Source organism: Pagrus pagrus (genome assembly GCF_965226575.1).
Source record: "Pagrus pagrus genome assembly, chromosome: 3".
In the NCBI taxonomy this organism is placed as follows: Eukaryota; Metazoa; Chordata; class Actinopteri; order Spariformes; family Sparidae; genus Pagrus; species Pagrus pagrus.
The window spans coordinates 14,094,445-14,117,883 of record NC_140187.1 but is presented as its reverse complement, the minus strand read 5'-3'; the positions used below and the strand labels follow the sequence as shown (position 1 = coordinate 14,117,883).

The 23,439-nt window shown below is 42.2% G+C and overlaps 1 protein-coding gene across 1 annotated transcript in view; it reads right to left on the bottom strand.

Moving 5' to 3' along the window:
* megf6b (multiple EGF-like-domains 6b) overlaps positions 1-21,443 on the bottom strand; it is a 66,232-nt gene extending 44,789 nt beyond the window's left edge. The window contains exons 1-4 of the mRNA XM_084349213.1: positions 21,101-21,443; positions 19,533-19,667; positions 17,926-18,035; positions 8,978-9,082 (exon numbers count right to left, since the gene is read on the bottom strand). Coding sequence (XP_084205339.1) covers positions 8,978-9,082; positions 17,926-18,035; positions 19,533-19,667; positions 21,101-21,240 — 490 coding nt within the window. The 5' untranslated portion in view covers positions 21,241-21,443. The remainder of the gene's footprint in view (positions 1-8,977; positions 9,083-17,925; positions 18,036-19,532; positions 19,668-21,100) is intronic.
* Between the last annotated feature and the right edge of the window lie 1,996 nt (positions 21,444-23,439).

Genomic DNA, 23,439 nt, shown 5'->3' with positions numbered 1-23,439 from the left:
GACATCTGGGAAGCATAAACCACCCACATATTTGTTCACATTTGGCCTTAATGTGCCACAGTGGTTAACATGACTAAGATAGAATAAATCTTCCGTGCCTGACAGGCTTGTAGTAAAAAAACAAACAAAAAATACCCCACATATTTGGGATTAGGACAGACATGCAAATTTATAACAATTCAACAAACTTGGATTAGTTAGAGAACTCCTTCATGGCCTGCTAAAAGGTAATTTGTCTACGTGTGAGATAAGAGGATAGGTGACAAAAGGCAGGTTACAACAGGCCACATGACTGTTAGTCTGAGGAAAAGACTGCTTTTAAACTTTAAGTAATTGCAGAGCAGGACAGCTATTAGAGGAGGAACAGAGGTACTACAAAGAGCAACATCTGAAATCTTCCCTGACTACAGCTATACACGCAAAGTCATCCCTTTCTTAAGAGAAACTGAAGCACATACTTTCCAGACAGCAACTTCGTTCAACTCGAAGAACAAAGAGAGACAAAGCAACAAGATAGAAGATGTGGGGTCAGATGTGAGTGGTCTTATGAGGTGACCATATAAGCTGTTAAAATATAAACCACAAGGTTAAGAGGTTCAAGTAATCACTTTCTCAATTTCATGGACTGATACGGTGCCACCTACGCAAAATAAAAAGCCCATGACATTTGATTTTTCTACAGCTATCTTTCTCTCTTGCTCTGAATTCTTGACCAGACGACCCGGTCCCTGTCTGTGTACTTCAAAAGGTTCCCGGCAACTCAACAAGTGTCCTTTAACAAGACATTGAATTCCCACAATAGCTCCAGGGTTGCTGTCCTGACCTTGCAACCACGCTAACAAGCATGCAGTTTTACAATGCAGCTCCAAGACAGAACCAGAATAACCAGAATACTGAAACACACGCGATTAAAATTGTTCATATAACTGTAGAATACCACGATGTAAAAGTGTGATACTGACACATGACAAAAACTCATTGCATTCAAAAACTTTAAAAATCAGCAAAATGTACTTAAATGACCTTGTATTTTGTAAAACTAAAAGTTCTCATATTATTCGGAGTGTCGTGGTAAAAAGCTTTCACTTCCCACCCTCACCTATCGTGAGCTTTGTGTAGTGGCCGAAATAATAACCAAAATGAGTTTCCTCAGTAAGGTTGCTAGGCTCAGCCTTAGAAATAGGGTCAGGAGCTTAGACATCTGGAGGGAGCTTGGAGCCCCTGCTCTTTGGGATTGAAAGGAGCCAGCTGAGTTGGTTCAAGCATAAAAACTGGGAGAAGACTCCCAGGGCAGACCCAGAACTCGCTGGAGGGATTATATATGTCAATCGGGCCTGGGATCGCCTCAGAATGCCCAGGAGGAGCAGGAAAGCGTCGAGGGACGTCTGGACTACCGTGCTGCCACCACAACTCGGCCCCAAGGATGGAAGGATGAAAGTTGTTTATATGTTTTGTAGAAAAACTTTATCTGAAAATAACCCATAACTTCAGATGTCCAATAAATTTAAGAGACTGTAAAGCACCTAAATTTCAAGTAAAGTAGACGTATGAAGTAGCAGGAACGGGCTGCTGTAGCTCAGGAGGTAGAGCGTGTCGTATAGTAATCGGAAGATCGCTGGTTCGAATCCTCGGCTCCCCCAGCTGCATGTCGATGTATCCTTGAGCAAGATAAGCAGTTGGCACCTTGCATGGCAGCCTCTGCCATCAGCCATCAGTGGGTGAATGTGACAAGTGTTGTATAACTTTGAGCGGTCAGTAGACTGGAAAAGTGCTATAGAAATGCTAAATTGTACAGTATTTGAGTGAATTTACTGAGGTTACCAGGTGTATGTATTGTGTAATTGTGGCCTATGTGACAACAGAGAATGTAAATTGAGGGTTTAGAAAAGTCATGAGAAATGCCCGGGTTTTTTCAGCTTCCACGAGACTGTTTGTTCAGAGTGGGATCTTAGTGTGTTCCTGCTGTGCCATTTCACACCACCTCGGCCACTAGACTGTGGAGGACCCGCATCACGCACCGACAGGCTCCAGAGAAATATCTGACCTTATTATTCAGAGCTTCAGTCAACTGGTTATAAGCCTAACTAAATCCCTGAAGACACTACTTGGGTGTTAATCTTTTTTGGATTACAGGAAGACATTCTGTTATTGGTATGAATTGCATTTCTGCACTTAATTATGGTGCTGGCGGGCCTATGAGAACGAGAATCATTGTTTTTGATGCCAAAGAAAAGTAAAGCTTAAATTGTTCAGTGGCTGTGATTTGTTGTTTTAAAAAGGGAAAAAAGAAAAGTTCTACTACCGTATATCTGACGTTTCAGATTGAACAGAAAGGCTTGTTTTTGGTTGGGTTTTATTTTTAGAAACATATCTGTTTCTAAATGGCAAATTAAAAGATGAAAAGAAACTGTATACAGCCAAAGACCTCAGCAGTGAAATCTCCCAATAAAATATCCAATTTCTAAAGAATATCAATAGGATTTACTTTGCCAAACATAAGCTGTACAAAACGGTATATAAATCAGACTAAGAACCTTTATTTGAGTCAACCATAATCTTGGTGGATCAATGCATGTAACATAACCTTTGATAAACTAGCATTTGCTCTTGCTAAAAGCTTCAAAGACAGTATGGCTGTGGCTGAGATAACATGCCTGGGAGCCGGCTTTGAAGCATTACAGTATAATGATAATGATGATGGTTGTCAGTAGAGGGTCTGTCTTGAGTGATGTCTAGAACAAGCTGGTCCTCCTGGCACTGCAGTGACCCCAACCCCAGCCAAGATATGAGCTTATGGTTCAGAAATCATTCAGAAAGAGCACGTAAATGAGATGGAATTACCGTAACAGAGAAAGAGCTCTTTCAGTGAAGCATTTCACAGTTTGGGATCAACAAACAAAAGCCAAATAAATACCAATCAAACCTGTGGGAAAGGAACAAATACAGTATTTTTTGGTTATCGGGTTACGTCTATTTGGAATTTTTTCCCCACTGCTATCAAGGATTCAACTTCAATGACTCCTCATATATTTGTTTGAGGTAACTTCTCTACACAATCCATCAGTTTTATGTATTTGAGATAACTTTCGTTTTCACCTTTTCACCTCAGGCGAAACGCGACACGAGTTAGCTTTAAAAGATATTTCAGGATTCTTAAACTAAAACGGTAAAGTTTCATGTTACATTAAGTGTCTGTTCGTCTGTCTGTCTGTTTGTCTGCAGCTGAGCCCAGATGTCAGCTGGTATGAGGACATCTGCCCTGCCAGAGGTCTAAAAGCCTTGGAAGCTGTTGATCCCAGAGGATACCACTTGTCTACTGATGACAGGCTGGATACTGAGTACATCAGGCACCAAGTGACTTAATCCCACTGGATATAGACAAGAATGAAGAGTTTTATAAAGAGCAAAAACAAAGACATGCATAAGTACTTGGCTACAGATAAGGGTTGCCCGCTCTGTTAAAAGTTTCATCGGTATTTAAATGATAACTTTATGTGATGCTAAGATGCCAAATTGTTTTTCTTTATTAGGCAGCAAAACATTAAAAGGTCCTGAAAACTTTTATTCAAATATTTCAACTGTTTAATTAACTATATCAATTAAATGTTATTCATAACTTAGTTTTTTCTGCCTTTTCTGCTATAGAATGTATTTAATTTGAGTTTGTGTAGAAGCAATCTGTTCTTGTGTTAAACTTACATATAGTACTTGACATGTAGGTACATGTACTTTATGTATGTATGTATGTAGGTATCTGTATATATTTGTACTGGTGCGCCTAACTTTTTCATTTAGGTGCACCAGCACATAATTTAGAAGCACCGAATAATACATTTTAATTTAATTTCTTCACACAATATGTACGTTATTGTTAATAGAAAAAAAGTGCAAATATATGTTTATCTTCATTTAAATTACACACAGCAAGAAATTGCGATGACTTAATTCTTTAGAAAACAAACTGCAAAATGTCAGGCGAACCAGTGCAACCAATGAAAATGTTTAGTCGCATTCGACAGATTTTTTGGAGCATGTGCAACCAAAATAGTCGCACCCTGGAGTCCTTAACAAATGTGAAAAGGGCTGCAGTCAGGAAAGTAATTAACACAAGTGCAGTTGTCAATCCTGAGAAGTCTCTATTAGTCATGTCAGATTTTATATCCTTTAAATGGTCCATCATGCTGTATGATAGTATGAAAGTATGAAGCTGAGGCTGGTGACCCATTCAAATTAAATGAGATTTATCATCTTTGTAAGGACTAGAAGAGCCTGAAGGCACCGCTCCTCGCTTTACCACAGAGTTGAGTCACAAATACAAAAGAACAGTAATTATTATCTTACACATCATTCAGACACAATGCCCCTAAAAAGCAGAACAGATGACAGCTTCAGACAACTATTGAAAGCAGGCCACTAATTGGCCCCTTTTGAAAGACATAAACACACACACCAATTGCTATACACAAACATGAACGCACCACATCAAGAACTCCTCAAGAGAATATCACCACATGTAACTGCAGAGGAATGCTCGCACTAATGACAACGATATTAAATGACGAGTGAATCTTGAGTGAGGTGTGGCTCCACGTATTCGACCTCAGCTCCTCAGTTTTTATGTAAACACGACACGAGAGAAACAAGCGGTGACTGACAGCTGTGTGTAGCATGTGCACCGCAGCAGTAACTGAGTTATAACAGCAGCTTATTTAAGCAGCGTGCTCTCGTCTATGCAACAAGGTTATTTATCCAGGGCTCAAGAATGTGAGTTACAACAAAATGGTATGTACCTGACCACCACAGAGTGTTCTTCATAATGACTGAACTATATATCAGAGCCGTCACTCAGTCGTTCATTAGAAGTAATGTTATTGCTCCTTCTCCAATGAGCCTGCAGCTATTCCCCTTGCCCTCAGGACTCTTGACTCTGACGTGACCTGTATTTGGTACATGTGAGACCTCAAATGGGACAGCTGTGAGTTTATTCCTGCCTGTGTCCGACTCACTTGCCCAGGGTCAGGCGGAGTCACCAGCCCCCACACCCATCATCCAGTAGCCCTTTCTATGCCAATCACAGGGCAATATAACTGCCAGAGAAGTTTACGGACTGATAGTCTCCAATGGAGGGAGGATCAGGGTGTGGGGGTCTGCTGCATAGCTCTACACCAGCAAAGGCCCCTTAGGTGCCCATTGATGACAGCTATCATTCACAAAGCAGAACAATGCTGGTGGATGTCAATGTGGGGGAAGGGAAGAGGCAGTTGATGTCGGTACTGACATCAAAACAGTGTAGCTCAGGGGCCGCCTGAAGCAAAACCAAAAGGGATCCTATGTAGGGATGGGATACTTGCAATGTTTTCAACAAGATTTATCTTCTTCAGACACAAAGCCACAACAGGAAGTAGAAAGGATGTATACCCATCAGCCACAACATTAAAACCACTGACAGTCAAAGTGAATGACAATCATCTTGTCACAATGCAAGCTTCTGCTGAGAACCCTTGGGTCCCGGCATTCACATTTTTGCCATTTGCGATCACCCAAACAACGTTGCAGACCAAGTACAACCCCTTCCCAATCGTAGTCTTTATAAGTGTTGCTCCTGGCTTTGCATGACTACATCGGCATCCAGACACGACCGGTCGTCGGACCACTGTTGATTCGATTCCATTGCGAAAATCTCTTGTTAATTCTCTTGTGGATATGTCAGAACACACTACACTAGCTCTGTTTTTTAATACATGGGCAGTTTTAGTTGGTCCTTGGTCATGATAACCTTGCCTCCAACCCATGATGTAAGCAGTTCTTTGTTCTAGACCAAGTGTTGGGGCCGCTCTGGAACCAGTTTTCCGAGAGACAGTTCTCTGGCTGTCGAAACGCAAAGAAATGGTTCAAGTGTAGGCACTAGCTCAGAACCAGCACATGAATCAAAGTATCCAAACAACTTTTACAACTCTTTAAGGCATTAAAGAGTCAACCGACAACGCTCTTGTGCCAGACACCACAGAACAGCCCCAAAAGGTCCTGTGTCCATGCCTCAACGGGTCAGAGTCAAGTCCAATCTACAGTGGGGCCACAATGGATCAGACTTGTTCTGGCAAGTCCCATGGATGCTCGACTGGATTGGGATCTGGAAGCCAGTTTGAAGCCTTGAGCTCTTTGTCATGTTCCTCAGGTCATTCCTGTGCAGTTTATGTGGTGTGGCAGGACACTGTGTCCTGCTGGGGGGGCACAGTCATCAGGGAGTGTCGTTGCCATGAGAGGTGCACTTAGTTTGCAATGGTGTTTGGGTGGGTGGCAGCATCCATATGAATGCCAGGAACCAAGATTTCCCAGCAAAACATTGCAATGTAAGGTGATGATTAACGATGTTCACTTCATCAGTCTGTGGTTTAGCTGTTGTGGTTGATTGGTGTAGATATGTAGGAGTACAGAGTGTATATCAGTTTTAATAAATCTGATGACAATGTCAAGTGTTTCTTGAGTTTTGATCCTTCAAGACTGCTTCCCCTCATGCATTTTCCAAGAAGCTACAGTTGTGCCAGAGCCCCCGCTGTGCATCTGGTGCTATGGACATAATAGCTGTCAGACATCGATTTTATCATCCAGTATTTAGGTTTTATCTGATATTTTAAAATGAGAACATAAAAAAAAGCATTTAAATGTAACCATGGGAGGTTCTGACAGCGCTGTACATTTTTTAAAAGTGCCAAGTAAAGAGGTGTTTCCATTTGATAAAGTGTGACTATATATTTTGGAACGTATAAAAATGTGTTTTCTTATGATAGAGTTGTTTAAAGTGTAAATGTTATGGTTTGGATGTTAGAAACAGGAACTCTTTTATATCTCAATGTATCCTAGAAACACAGAAAATACACCGACAAATAGTCTTCCAAGACACATGTTTTTTCTTTCCTCTTTTTTTTGTCTCATACTGATGGGACAATATTTTGACAGGGCACAAGAGGAAATGTCAAAGCAGTTTGTATGGTTGCTCAGTTTATCAGGAAACTGCCTGCCTTGTGTCACTTGACAGACCGCACATGTCTGTTTCACTGATACATCTTTCATCTACTGCTGATTGGCAGGGGGGTTTAGAAGACTTATTGTTATCAACAGAGAAATACATTGCACCTAAATCAAATAAAAGCAAAAGCAAAATGTATTTATTCTCATCAAGAGAATTAAGAATGAATTTAAAAATACATTCTTCCGCAAAAAAGTCAGAGATGACTGAATATGTCATGATTTTAGGGTTAGGGTTCAAACTTGGTCCTATTTTTCACACTACATGATCTTAACGACTTCTTCGAATTGTTTTTCATGGTAAGGAGTGAAAGATGAGGGGCATTGTACCCCACTGTGTGCATTGACCCTCACTTCACCACTCTGTACCATGACACATTCTTATGTCTCAGGGAAATATGCCACTCAGAAAGACCAGCATCTTATTGGACATAACAAACAACTTTACATGTTTTCCAGATGATCTTCACAACTCAATGAGATCGTTCCTGAGTGTTAACACAAAGTCTATATTTTACCTTGTTTATATGTTCAATTTCCTGTAAATCTATAGTGTAGACTTTTCAGATGACCAAACATCATATTCAGCAGATGGCTTCAATCTTGTCAGAGACCTCCACTAGGCCCATCAGGACCAACTGATGCTTTTAAGCAGCACCTCAATGGGCATGTGTGTTCATGGATCCTCTGTCATTATGATTAAGTCTTTCATCCAAGCGTGAAGTTATCAGATGTAAGCCAGGTCAGCTTAGCCGCCACAGAGAGCTCTGATCATATAGAGTGGGATGTCAGTGCTGCATTTCCCAAGGCCTGATCCTAAGTCCCGTAATAGCCAATGAGGAAGTGAATGTATAGTGTGCTCAAAGGTGTCATAAGGCTACATCTCTGGCACCAGAGAACTCCTGAGAAAATCACGTGTGGGTCAAGAAGGTGGTAAGTTAGAGGTGAACTTTGAGATCCTGGAGTGTAGTCAGATCAGACCATTGTAACAAAATGGGACCATCATTTTCACTTATTTTCTCAGTTTGAACTTGACTTATGCAACAAAGTCTGTCGTGTCTAAAACGGCCTAATTTGAGAGGGAGCGATGGATGATTCTGCTAAAAAGTTGACACTAAGAGGAATTTCCTGGCGTGTGGAGTTATCAGAAAAACAACAGAATCCTCCGCTGTTTTACTTCAACAGCTCAAATTCAACAATGGAGTTGCTGATAAAATACTTGGGCTGCTGGTAAAGAAGCCAAGTGCTGATGTGTGGAGATTCTCATTTACTCGTAGAGAAAGGCGATCACTCAAACGGAGTTCAGCGGGGATGCCAGGAGAGCTGTCCGAAAAGGATCAGAATTATGGCCTCTGGCAAAAGAGCCAAAAAGGTGTTTTTAATCAAATGTCAAGCTGCTATCGGTTTCAATCAGTCTGTGGATAGTTTTCTTGATTCATACTTTTACTGTGGCTATTTTTTAAGTATCCACTGACATTGATGGAAAATGGACATGGGTAAAATGCTGAGAATAGCTTCAGATAACTTCTACAAATTGGGTATTCACAGATTTGGGGAAAACTTTTTCATACCATGAAGAGATCTAAAATTAGAGACATTTATATATATTGATGAATTTAAGGGCATAGTTAGGAACATGGTGAAGGAGACGTGGTGGTTTTTCTTGAGACGCCACAGTTTGTAGCTGTTCTGATTTATGTGGATTTTGTATATCATGTTTTATATATTTTTATGGATGCTATCTGATCAATAACAAAAATACAGGTGAAATAACACAAAATAAACGTTTTTGATTCTAATCTATTGTTCCAGTCTAACACCAACAACTGCTAGAGTGGTAGACAAAAAATAAAAAAATACTAAGAAGAAGGAAAAACTAAGAAATGGAGCCTACAAACTGAGAGAAGAAATGAGACTCTGAATATAAAACAGTCAGGATGTTTCTACTCACCGTACTGGCAGCTGGGTCCGTTGAACCCTGCAGGACAGTCACAAAGCTGGGTGGAGCCCTCCCGACACTGGCCCCCATTGAAGCACACTCCATAGCTACACACGGCTACACGTGAACGTGTGGACAGACAGGTCATAGATAAAGAGAAAGACAGAAAAAAAATCAGTAAGTGAAGCGGAGACACCTGGCTGATGTCACGAGATGTCAACATCTGCAGTTTCAAACACTGACCTCTTTCTATCAAAGCCTTATCATCAGCCTGTTAACTCCTGACTAAAGACGAACCTTGATGTTTCTCCATTCACACTAACCAATGTAAGAGGAATCCACCACTTGGCTCTCTTTGAAAAGACAAGCAGGCTTTGGGCCAAGCAAAAGACATTTCTAACTCCATTTTCACTGAATCATCGGAGTATTTAAAATGAGTGGCAGCAACAGCTTGTACGACTTTTAAGGGAAAGCGGCCTCTTCCCTGCACAGTTTGAGAATGTTACCTGAGAATTACCTTGACTGATTGACTGAACTTTGGTCATTGTCACAAACAGTGATCATACAGATGTGCTTGGATGAGTCATGGGATAAAATCAGAGAGCCACAGGTTCAGAGTGGCTCATCCATCTCTTTGAGCCAGCGGCCCCGAGTCCATAAATTCCTGCAAGTCAAACTGCTCTTGCTCGTTAAGACGTGAAATTCAAAGAATTTAGGACGCATAAACTGGGACACTAGGAAGCTCAACATGCGAATCCACCTCAGGAGGTGTACCATCACGTTCCATACACTTACATCAATCATGACAGTCGATCACCTTAACTGTGTGTGCATGTACAGTACATGTGTGTTGAAGTCTCCCTGCTAATATCCCCATGAAGTGAGACGCAGCTGTTTAAGCCCGACATGTTGTTTGCACCCTGCTGAGCAGAGTACAGTGCTTAGTGATGACAGGTCCAGAGGATCGACATCTATCCTTGCTCTTTCCGACTAGCACCATGTGGACACTGGGAGAGGGAAAAAAACAGTCCAGCTAATCACAGGAGGAATTTAAATGCCAATCCTTCCTTCAGATGATTGTGAACGCCAGTTTGACTGTGCATCGTCTGCCAGATACGCATTTTTCAGCCCATCTAATCCAACTAGAGTCGGCATGACCAATCATCACACCAGGCGCTGATGCCATGCACTGGCCATATATGGTCATAGTGATGGTATCAATGTGCCCGGGACTACTCAAACAGAAACTGTGATTACAGCCTGCCCCGTCTACACATTTGAACTTTAATCCCTGTTCTCATTAGTTACGTTAACATGGAGCCTAATATTCTGCTTATTATCAGTTTAACAGACTAAAGAGTATAAAAATGCTCCATGCAAACACCTGAATTAAAATAAACAGGCCCAAACTGATTTGATTGAAAATTTGGGTTGCAGTGGGGTTGTTTAAACCTTTTCATAAACTGATCAAAAGAAAAATTGCACCATATAAACAATTTAACCAGCTGTCTGGTCTTGACATAAATGCATTCAGACACACGTTCCTGGTACAAACTCTTAAAGGTGCAATATGTGAGAAATGGACACCTCTCAAATGAATTCTCCAAACAAATATGGGGCAGCATAACGCCAGAGTATCCACTAACTACTGCAAACTGTAGATGCTGTTAACTAGTTAGCTCAGTTAGCCGTGAAGCTAGCGGCCCAGACTTAAAGCTTCAAGTGGAATAACAAAAATGGACAGGCCAGGGCTAGCTGGTTGGTATGCTGACTTCAGCAGATATCTCTGCAACACAATACATAGATGTCTTTGATACAACGTCAAAACTCTTATTTCTTCCCATGCCAAATATTAGCCTGTTGTAGTTTGTCATATGTTAAGATTCGTTGCCTTTCTCTGTTTATGGGCCTGTTGGTTGATTAATTACAAACAATAGTTGCCTACTAACATACAAATGTCCACTCCAGATAATCTAAACAGAGTTACAACTGATCAGTTGAGTAAACTGAAATATAAACTGACTAAGTGTATCTACTCTCTGGCTTCAACTGTATCATATCAGCGCGAAAGATTTAAATAACATTTCCCAGACAATGGAGAAGAAACGTGAAGAAATTATCTCTAATTATCGCAGTTGAGCCCGAGTTGTTTCAGACATGTCTCTCCGCAGATTCACAGGGCTCAGCCTAAACATCCGCCTGTCATCTGGCCCCATCCTCAGACACCTGCTCAACACTTGGACCATCCAGGGAGTCCACAACAAATAACCCACACATACACACACTACACACACATACACAGACATCAAGAGTATCGTTTTCTTGATGTCTATAAATGAAGCCCAACAAACATCAGAGGTTCACTAAACTGATGCACATTGTTAATACGTTCATGTTCTTGAACTCAATACTTAATAGACCAAAATTTTGCCCAATTTGTGGAGCAACTGAAATCCTACTCCGACAGGAAGACCAACTCACCGCTGCTAATCTGCCCCTGATGACTTCCAGTTCCTCACGACTGTGTGGCTACAGGAGCTTTGACACACAGCAGTAGTTCAACATACAGTTACATAGCTTTCCCCACTTCTGTGATTATCTAATGTGAGGGAATTTTGATGTGCTGACAGCTACGGATGACGGACGAACAGAGAAAAAGCATTACTCAGTGGTTAGCTTTATTGTTGATTGCTGATGCGAGTCCCCCTTAGCTGTTACAAGGTAACTGCTACACTATCTGGGGTCCACGTTTAATTCCACATTTTTGAATAGTTTCAAATTCTTCTGAACAATTATATTACCACCGGCTGTGAGGGATCAAATTAATGAGACATTCCTTATTTGTGGTGAAAATGTTTTGAATTAACTAAATTACCAGCAACAAAGTAAAAGGTCAGATGTCTCTCAGAGTCACTTCAGGGCAGCATGGCGAAGCAACAACAAGGGGAATGTACATTCCCCCCTCTGAGATGTGAGACACACAGGATTGTTGGCAGCCAACCAGGGCATTTTTGGCCCGCCCCCATCCTGAGCCCCTTACGCTGCTTAATCTTCCCTGAAATAATTTCTTAATGTGGCATGCAGCGTGGCATAAAACTCACTCTCATCTGTCGCGGTGAATGCCTCCACTCTATTACAAAGACACCTTCTCTGAGAGGATTAGCAGCGTCCACAAAAAAGAGGAGGCAGACAGAGCAGCGGTCAGCGACTCACGCCGAGAAACTGAAAACCAACGAGCAGGTGTCACCCTTACAGCTTCTGAAGGGGATGACCACATCGACACAGAGGCAGTGCCGTGTTTGTTTAGGCTCCGTCAATCTGTTTAACCCCCAGAGTGCGACCCAGAGGGAGACCACATTTCGGGCAATTCACAGACACAAAGGGCTGCGCTCAGGGCTCCGTTTGGTGCCATAATTGGTACGTGTGGAGCCGAGCACCGTATTTTGAGGCAACAAATCATGTTTCGCTATGCAGAGGAATGTGCCATTTCAAAGAATTTCTATGAAAACCAGGGCAATCTCTGACAGGTTTCTTTGAAAGACTTTAAACACCGTTTGAACAAGACACTAGGTCAGTTTGACAAAGCAGGCACAAAAATGCTTAGCAAAAATGCCTCAGTATGCAAAGACCCTGCAATCACAATATCTGGGTCATTGGCTGCACCGGCCATCAGACTTTAAGTGTACAGTATATTACACAGATTCCTGTGAGAGAAATTTTCATCCTTATTTACACATATGTGGAGAGATGATTGAGATGTACTGTAGTCACGTCACAAAGAGTAGACACAATAAAAAAAAACCGCCTTCCTTGATGTCACATGGTCAGTTTTTGGCCCACAGCAGCACTCTCCTCACTCTAATGTTACAGAGGATTACACATGATAACGGCATGCATGTTGCTCAGACTAAACAGGAAACATATGCGTAGTGTCAAGTGGTGGCTCTGTAATCCATGCAAAATTGAATGGGCCCAGGCCAGTTTTCTGCTGCCTCATTCATTGCCCATCCAATTGAAATAAAAACAGTGTCAAAGGACTGAACACATTTAATGTGTACTTAATGTAAATACTTGAAAGCTCATTTCTTACCTCAACACCTAACCTACATAAACTCAATACCAATAGTCATCCCTAGAATATTGTAACAATATTTGATGTCAAGGTATTTGGTCAATCCGAGCGTTATGAAGTGGCTTTGGGGTGATTTTATTATTTTCATATCTATACTGCACAGACAAAGACGCCTGGGTCAATTTATAATTATTAAATTCTCAGTGACGTTCACCCACTCAGTGCAAAAGAATTGTGTTTATGTATATATTCTGTGTATAAGAATATCGGCCAATATACTGATATTTTTTACTCCCTAATATCAGTACTGGCCCAACAAATCTAGTATCACCCAGGTTATACTTTAGATCTACTTCTTGTTTGAGGACTGAGAGAGTCATGTTTTCCACTCAGACTCCAACAGACCTCAAGTTGTTGTGAGTAAACCGCTGTTTGCTAACAACCTCAGATTTGAAAACAGTCCCACAAACTTTGAAAGATGTGGTAGCTTCAGTTCTGCTGACCTTACCACCTCCGCTGAACATTAGTCATCAGATCAAAAGGAATATGTCGGTGTGACCAGAGGCAGTATGGTGACTGTCTCAGCTGGCTGATTTTCTGCCCGTTTCTCTGTATGCGTCTGGGACTATTTGTGTCTATTTGTGTTCAGCTATGCACAATGCAGTCCCCATGACCGCTGACATAGTTGTTTCACAACACACACACACACACACACATACACATACAGACCACCCATGGATAGACAGAGGACCACTTCCTCTTCTCTGGCTGCTAGGCCTATTTCACATGTAGCTACCTTCGCCAGCCTGCCAGTACCATAAAGGGGGCCAGTTCCTATTCAGCAGCTAACGAGGACAACAAACTGGAGGAGCCATTGTCCCTGCTCCTCAGCCCCTGTCACAAAGCTTATTGTTGCCGTCAATCAACATAACTGCTCGTTTCCACTCCCAGCTAACCCGTCCATCCTCACCCGGCCCGTGGCTACTTGCTGAGGTAAAAGGTTTAACTCATTGATTGAGTGGTCCTCCAAACGTTTAAGTGGAGGAAGTCGCCACAACAAAGTCAAGAGCTCTTCACCTTCAGAAGAACCAGATAGTCATTGAGCCAATTGGAGGCTTTACAAAACACACAAAAGTCCCATTTGAGGAGCCAAGAAGTCATTAGCTGTATTGTAAAAACTTTAAATAGATGTGGCTCTCAGATCTTAAAAGTAGAGTGTAAATACAGCAGAAAATGACACTTAACTATATAATATATATATATAATAATTGATAATAATAAAGTTGTTTTTGAGCAAAGATTCTCTGGTCCAGCTTTTCCAAAGTAAGGATTTGCTGCATTTCTCTGTTTCACATGGAAATGTGGACTTTGTGCACTCAAAGCAATAATGCTGGAAATCATCAGAACTTGGAAACAAAAACTAAAAACTCAGTTATTTGCAAACCGCTCAGGAACTCTCAATTGATGCTATTGTCTCGATGGAAAACTCACAAAGCTTCCTAATTAGATGATAGTAGCCTGAAACACAAAGATATGGAAAGCAAAAGGGAATAAAATGTGAAAATAACCAGACTTTTGCCGTGCTGTGGTATAGTCTTTCTCCAAATATGCAACTAATTACGCTCGGCAAAGAATGCTGGGGAGCACATTCACTGCAAGACTGCAAGAGGATGTCAACATCTGTAAAATGGGTGGATATATATACACGGACAGAAGAAACACAGGTGATCTAAAGGAAGGACTCAACTTCCCGGCCGCTGTGCGCGCTGTATCTACGACATGATTAGACCGTCAATTACACTCACTATAACCACAAATCATTAGCCTAATTACCTGACGCTGACATTTTATTAGGGAACACACATAGACACAGAAAAGGGGACAACAACAGAGAGAGAGAAACCTCAGTAGTGCCAGACACTAAATCACTATCTCAACACAAAGCATTCCCATCTTCACAATCTTCCCGTCTTTTGGGGGATTTCAGAGGATTTGCTAAAGCTGTACATTTTGCAGAGCAGATTTTTTTCTTTGAGATGTCGGAGGTGCTGTTGAAAACAGCCCCACAGATTGCACTGTGCTGACTGAGGTACAGTACAGATAGTGCATAGCAAAGTGCGCAGGAGTAGGAGAGGGAGGATTGTGGTGTGAGCTTCCTTTTATCCTGGTTCAATGGCTCAGAGAAAAGGGTGATTAGTTTGTCCCATCTCAAAGCGCTGCCACGTCTTTGGTTACAGAGATAAAAGCCCTGCCTCGCGTCGAAGAGAGCAGCCATTGTCACACGAAAAAGAGAAACAAAACCCCCCGTCTACTTAAGTGAGGGGAGACACTGGACAGTCCTGAGGAATGTCTCTTTAAGACATTTCTTTATAAGTGTTTTAAAACAAACCAGACTCATTGAAGAGCAGACCGCATAATGCTTCCTTGTATAATTTAATACTGTAACCTTCTCGCTGGAAACAAAGAGCTCTTTGAAGAGAGCATAGATGCCATAATAAGACACCGATGACAGGCACATCCAGGAGATCTTCTCTCGCTCCCCATCCCAGCCACTTCCCATCAGAGGGCGATCCCACAGAGAACTGGGCCTGTACTGGTGGTGTGAGGGAAATTAAGCACACGAGTCGGTTCCCTGAGAGCGAAAGAAGTGGGAACTTTCTTGTCAGTCCAGCGAACATGGCGACAAACTGTTTACAGGAAGACTTTGCCAAGGGTCTGTCTATGGTATGCAGGCTATGCGATCTGGATCACTGGCTGTAAAATCCCATCAAAGGAGGCTTCTTGGTCTCAGCGGTGTGAAGCTAAGCTTATCCACAAGGAGATGAGCTGCTGGCAGCCCCAGTGTGACCAACAGAACTACTTCTCCATACATGGGCCCATTGACTGGAATTACAGAGGGGAGATTCATACTTGTTTTTCTTTGTTCTTTTTGTGTGCATCAGCAGGTGGCCTCCCCTCCATGAGCTGATGGGTATTGTTTTGGGGGCCTTGACTGTGATTGGTTGGGGTAAACACTGGATAGGCTTGTCCGTTTCCATATCCGTAATGCAAATCCTCTGACCTGCACCGCCATGTCACACCTCTGAATGAGAGGAGTGGCATGACTAAGTGGATGAGAGCCAAGATTTAAACATGGGACCACGAGTGGACGGGGAATGTGGACATTTGGAGCTTTACTGTACACTTTAAAGTACATATCCAGCCAAGTAAAAGCTGACTGCTGGACAGGCTTATCTATCATCAACTACAGGAGCGCTGCAGGGCCATGACCTCACCTAGATGTAGGGATGGGTACCAAAACCTGGCATCAAACTGGCACCAGGGCCAAATTATCAAAGATTATAGTATCGATAGACTCGGACGTTACTGGTTCAGCTCCCCTATTCCCAATCTAGAAGAGCGATCTCTTCCTGAAGTCTGTCATATTGGCGAGGGGCCAGGGCCAACTCCCAGCCTCTCCCTGACACTCTAACACACACCCTGTACTGAGTAACACCAGAGATGTTATGTGATAGGAGACAAACATCTTAAAGCATTTTGAACAGTCCAAATGGTGGGTTGTCGCACATAGTCTGCCCCCCTGCCACCAAAAGCCAATCATCCGCTTTATAACAGCCAAACCAGGAAACATATCTACCACGTCGAGTTGTTGCACTGACGTGAATGTGCAGTTGAGATTCACAACAGTTTCCAGCAATTTGGTGGCAGAAAGGATCAGGTGAATACAGACTTTGTAGCATGGAAGAGGAGGATATCACGCTAATGCACAGGATTACAGTAATGTGTGATTATTCAAACATTAGACACTGAACTATTACATTTGTTCAAGTGCTCTGGTGGGATGAGCTGACATCATCACATCATGGCGCTCTTGACTGAGCTGCAAAAGAAGGATAGAAGAAGAGTAACCTGAGGGGAAAAACTCATTTTAAACCTTATTTTGGTGCAAAGTCACCAAACTTTTTAAGCACGTTATTTTATCAGATTTGACTGGTGATTCTATTCATGCAGTTTTTATGTCTTGGTGACTGTCAAAAGTCAATTTATGGCTCTCTCCCTATTCATTTAGATAGGGGGCTGGTCTTGTTAACTCAAAATAACTCCTGGGGCGTTGCTGAGTGGCAAGACTTGCCTAAAAGGACTTACACTTCACTAGAATTGATGCTGACAATTCTTGTTGCCACAAGTGAAACATGTCTTTTTTTTACATGTAAGGACAGAAACACAAGCAATCTTCGGAAACATCTAGCAAAGTGCGTCACATAAAGGCGGAGAAATGCACAGTTTTTGACTGCCTATTTTATAGTTAATCTCTTGCTGCCTCATCCACCATCTGCTATGTTATGAATCCTACAGAGCTTACTAAATTCTACAAACATACTGTAGGTTATCAAGGATCAAAAAGTGACCATTACCCAGCTGATTGTTTAGCTATATATATGAGTGCATTCATAAAATCAGTCTGAAATGGTCAGAGCACTCAGGAGTCCTCTTGACACACGTGCTGAGTTCAGAAGAAGATACTACAACGCAAACCTCATTTGTCAACACTTAAACTCTGTCAACACTTGAGATTTCTTTCCCCACCGTCCACTTCTAAACCTTGTGGGACTGTTGTAACAACACATGCACTGTGGACATGGCACTGACTGATAACATCTGCTGAGGAGTCTGGACGGGCAGAGCACCTCTTGACCCTTTTGACCCCTTTCCTGAAAACCTTTCATTCAGAGATCTGTGCCAAGGGTGAGGTGATGTTTGAAGCACCTCTTCCGCTGACTGAGTCAGGAAAAGACATATTGCCTTTTAATAAACACAAGTTCATTGAAACAAGAATGTCCTAACAATTTTTACTTCACGATAGGAAGTAGAAAAATGTAATACTTACGATACAGACAACCCGCTTCTCCGTTAAGTTGAGACCATCCAGGACAACACTTGTACACAGTCTGATAATCCTGTCTGTAAACTTGTCTGTATGCAGTGTAGTACGCTGTTCTGTTGACACAACAAACATTAAGTTAAAAACAAATCTAAAAACTAATTAAGTAATAGAAGAACTGACAACATACAAGAAGAGTTTTTGAGGAACTCAATTGCAAAATGGTAGTTTTAAGTCCTGGGCCCAAGGCATCAACCCGGCCTCCAAATTTCCCAGATCTTAATTCGATCAAGTATCCGTGGGATGTCCGAGAACAAGTCCAATCCACAGAAGCCCCGCTATGGATCAGACTTGGTTATGACCCATTGAGGCATAAAAACAGGACCTCAACAGGTGTTTGGCAACAGGGCGCTGACAGTGGATCTTTTGAGTTCTGTGGGTTGCAACATGGGGCCTCAATGGATCAGACTTGTTCCACCACGTCCCATGGATGTTCAACTGGATCGTTTGTGTTTTCCTCAGAGTAGCAATGACCAACAGCACAGGACTTTAGGAGAAAAGGCTTGAGTTTATTTGTTAATTTAGTCTGGAGACGTGAAAGCAGCCTGGACAACTGACGTAAGCTACTGTTGCTCTCTGTTACGCACTCGAAAACATGCATGAAGTCAAATTGTTTGGACTGTTCACAAAGAAATCCACAATCCAGCAGCATTAAACAACTTCAAATCAAAACAAACTTGCATCGACAACCAAGAGAGACGGGGGTGGTCTTATTTAATACATGTAATTTGCCAGAATTTGTTACACAGAGCTGCTACAAAGAGAAAAATGTGTCTACTGCCAGCTTAATATTTGGCACACATAGTGTTTAATGTGTCATGTGGTTGAATACCAGTAGATTAGGAAAAACAAACATGTAATCTGATCAAACGACTCCTGACTGAGCAAACATTTTCCCAGACTTTGAAGGCATCATTTTAAAGTGTGAGACTGGCAGGCTCTACTTCAGAGAACGGTGCCTATCCCTGTACTTTAGGACCCCTCTCATTGCTCCACAGTCATTACGCATCGTGGAAACACGTTTTGTTTACAGCGAGTAATTGTGGCCTTGGCTACCTTCAAAGAAGCCTTTGACTTTAGTAACGCGGTAAATAACGCGGAGAAAGCGAGCGCGGGCAGCACAGTGACAAACTCCTGAAACTGACTCCTACAGATAGGCTAAAATGTTAGCATTACAGGAATGTTGGCTGCAGAGACGCCTGCGTGATAAATAGCTGGTAACCCCAGATGACGTGGGGCTACACCTTGCACTTAACTGTATGAGAGGTTCAAAGCTGTGATTACAGAACAAGAGCGAGGGAGATGAAGAGGGGGAGGAAAGAGGAGATCAGGGAGTGAGATCTCATCCTGTGTGGAGGTGGAGTTAAATGAAAGAATCACGCCCTTTCTGATAAATTCTTTTTAGTCGCATGACTCATAAAAAACAACACAAACCCATTAATTAATGCTTTGCTCCAGCCAGAGCTTAATCAGCAATTCACAACATCCCCTGCAGGTGAGAATGGGAGTGTTTGTGTAACCACAGTCAGAGAGGGAAGAGGTGCATCACTCACCTCCTCTCGTATCCCATGCACCATGACGGTCCCACACAGCCCTGCTTCCACACTTTAACCATGCGTGTGAAGGCCTGCACACACGGCTGCCTCTGGGCGACCAGCGTCACCTCCCTCTCCACACACACATTGGGCCTGGAACGAAAACAGCGGTGAAAAATACTTAAGGTGTCAAAATGTTGTGCAGTGTTTTTACAGATGTACAGGTGGCAGCAGGGCAATTTATGAGCACTGTTGCAGCCAAGACAGATGGACAAAGCTTGCATAAGGCATTTTCTAGTTGTCAGCGATGTAATGTCTGTGAGGGCGCTACCTGTGCTGAGCTGTGAGGCTGCTTATGATGTCTGGTTTTTGGTATTTTTAAAGACTTAAGGGGAATTCCTCACCTATCAGAACGCTGAGCTGCACAGCTACAAGATACTACCTGTAACATGTGTGCCACCTGTAAGTCTTCTAGAGGGTGAGGTGGGTTTTATATCTTCCACCACAAATGTAAAAATAAAAACAAAAATCATTACCAGACACGATCAAAATGTTTTACATGTGAGCCAGGTTTGCTGGGAAACAAACCATGCGATGTGCCATCTCTGTGCCGAATTACCACCGCACAACATTTTCAGAATAGATGAATAAAACAAAAACGTGCAGCACTTTTACAGACAATTCACATGAAACATTTATAGTGTTTTCGCTGGACATACATGTTTCTACTTGTATGTATGAGACTGTCAGCAGAAACAGGAGACAGTTAACATTTCCACCCCCGGGTAAAAACACGGTAAGCCCTTCAACTGAGATGTTTTGTCCTCTTTAAACAAAGTCTGTCTGGGTTAACAGGCGGTCCTGCCACTGAGGTCTTCCCTTCACACCGTTTGCCGCAGCGCACGGATGACACTCATCCAGAGAAAAAAAAGGTGCAACATGATCTTTGAAACATTTTCTTCTTTGGTAACTCTCCAAGGACGGGAGAGGAAGGCTCTGCATATGGAGATCAGCAGGACTCTTGAGACAGCATCCAGCTGCTCATCTTGTAAACAATAGTAATCACTATCACCTCCAGCTGCACACATAAGTGCATATGAAAGACCTTTTTGTTGGTGGCAGCAGGTAACCGCACACAATCCTTTCGCACATAATTCAAGCTGCTTATTTATTATTTTGGGGTTTAGAATACCTGTCATAATTGTCTCCTCAGCCGCTGACAGACTAAGGAATGCAGCACAGACCATCCACATGGAGCTGATATATAATCATGTAAATTACAGTGATGCGATCCATGGAGAGCCAAGAAAGACTATGATAAGAGCACACAGCAGCAGGGTGAATTTACCAGCATCTATTAAATAGATCTGTCACCCAGAAGTTTCTGTTTGAAACCTCTGACTGTTTTTGACACAAGGTTATGCATGTTCAGGTGATGGAGCAGTAGTTTTCTCAGACTTAAAAGGAAAAATGTAAGGCTATAAAAACATCCAAGAGAAGATAAAGATTCAAGTAAATCATCTATTGAGAATCTGTGAACTAAGAAAGTATAAGTTGAACAACAAACTGGACAAAAGCTTACTCACATGTAAGGTTGGAGATTGTTGGCGATGCCATAACGCAACGCATGCGTCTCTTTAATAAATAATAGGAAAAAAGTTAAAATAACACCATCCATGTTTCTTCTTCTTGGATCAGAATTACGCGCAAACTCATTCACGACCATAACTCAAAAGTTTAACCATCGAAAACATTTTTATCTAATAGGTAACCTAATAATAATTTTTAAAAAATCCGTGTGGTCAACGGGGATCAACTTAAAAGGCGCGTAAAGGATCTTCAGCGTGGAGATGATCAACAGTGTCCCGAAGTGCCGCTGCCATCACAGGCGGTGTGTTTCCTCCCTCCTCAGCAGTGCACCAGCTCACCTTCGCTTCGTCACTGCAGATGTTGGACTGACGGGCAAAAAGCTGGCGGAGGCTGAGCGCTTTCTTCCTCCTCTCCATTGACTTGGTAATGATGGCAGGGGGGGTTTGGAGAGGAGGAGTGCCATTTATTATTCAGAGCTTCAGAAACACTCGCGGGACACCCTGCAGTCGGCAAAGTGCACACACAAACAGAAACTTGGAAACAAATAGGTTTCACTTGACATGTTGTACTTGGTTGGACCGACGCCAATGTTTTAAAAATGACTTCTGAGCTTATATATGTTACTTAAGGGTTTGTACTGTATGATACATAAAGACTTTTTCCCAAAAATATGGTTCATTTAGTTGCATGAGCGCGTATGAATGAAATCAAAGCACGTGGAGATAGGGAATGAGCGCACACGCAGAGCAATCTCCGTGCGCACGGAGCCATGACGCATCACCAGGAAAGGTTCAAACGTCGGAGGCAGCGAGGAAAAACTGAGTGATCTACAATCACCCGAGGAGCAGCAGAGGATGTTGGTGGCAGGGGGGTGTCTGAAGCAGCCAGTGGTCACTCTGCAGGGCAAACAGCTGATGGTTTCGGTCAAAGGGTCAGCCGCCGGGACTGACTGCTGCTGCTCTCCAAACAAAGCTTTCATTGCGCGCATGTGTGTTCATGACCCGAAAGAGTCGCGGGTCACCGTGCATGCCTTCCGAGGGGAGCAGAGAGCCGTACTGCATGTTGTTTGAATTAGATCAGCGGTCCTCAGACATGTCAGAGCTCATTGGAGGTAGACGTTGTCGAAACAAGACAATAAGTAATGATAATCAAACCGATTTGTTTATTTCTGAGCACAAAGCCTGTTTTTTATTTCCATGGTTGGATTAAAGGGGCACTAGTTTTGGAAAAAGAAATTCAAATTCAGAAATGTAATATTTAGCATTTTAATGAGGTCATAATACAAACAAGCCGTTCTCAGGGAAAAATAAGGTCCACAGATTGTTTATATTCCCCAGACCCTGTCACCTTTCTAGCCACGATGTAAAACAGTATACTAGTGTTGTCCTTTAAGGTCCTTTAAGGTGCCCCTGTGCACATATCTCCTGTTTGGTCTTTTTATTCACCTCCCACCTTCTGTGCATTTTGTATGTACCATGTACCCTGTTGGCACCTGGTACCCATCAAGATGCAGAGCAGACTACACATGGCAGCTTCGTTATAAGCCCAGAGACCAACCAGTACTATAAAAAGTAGAACAACCACACTGACTCTGGTACAGTTACATGAAACGGCAACATGTGATTGCATAAGATCTCTTAAACAAATGGCAAGAAATATGAAGATCAATACAATTCTTTTCGTTCGTATTGCATGCACGTATTTGCAATTGTCAGCTGACACATGACAAACCAGGAGAGTTGCCCAACTCACTTTGCCCAGTTGGTCGTCCAGCCTTGCACTACAGATCCCTTCAGGTGCCTTTAATCAAAGATGCAATCTTTCCATAATCGTGACAAAGTAGTTTTAGTTACTCAAATATAATTATAAGAACCTCCAGATTCTCAGAGGCCCCTAAGATTGTCTGTGTGGCAATTATCTTGTGATATTTTAATTATTTCATTTATTTGTTTGGTAAAATCAGAACAAAAAACTCCAGCACACTGTCCTCTTCACTTGCAATCAGGAAAATATAATAACGTCACAGACCTTCATCAGGTTATTGTCTGGTCTTTTTACCTTAATTTTGTTTTTACATTTTTCCTGATTGCCGCTGAACTCCAGTGGGCAGGAGTTTTTTTTTTTTGCTCTGATTTTGCAGACCCTTGGTTTTCTCCTACACACACCAGTCCATCCACAGGTGTGCAAAAGCTTTGCTCTATTTATTTGTTTGGTAACATGCTCTAACAAAACTCAGGCTGCACAATATGGTAAAACAAGCCGATATTATGGTTACATGGTGCATAGTCTTCAACAAATGTGTGTTTAATGACATGATCAAAGTTTTTGAGACTTT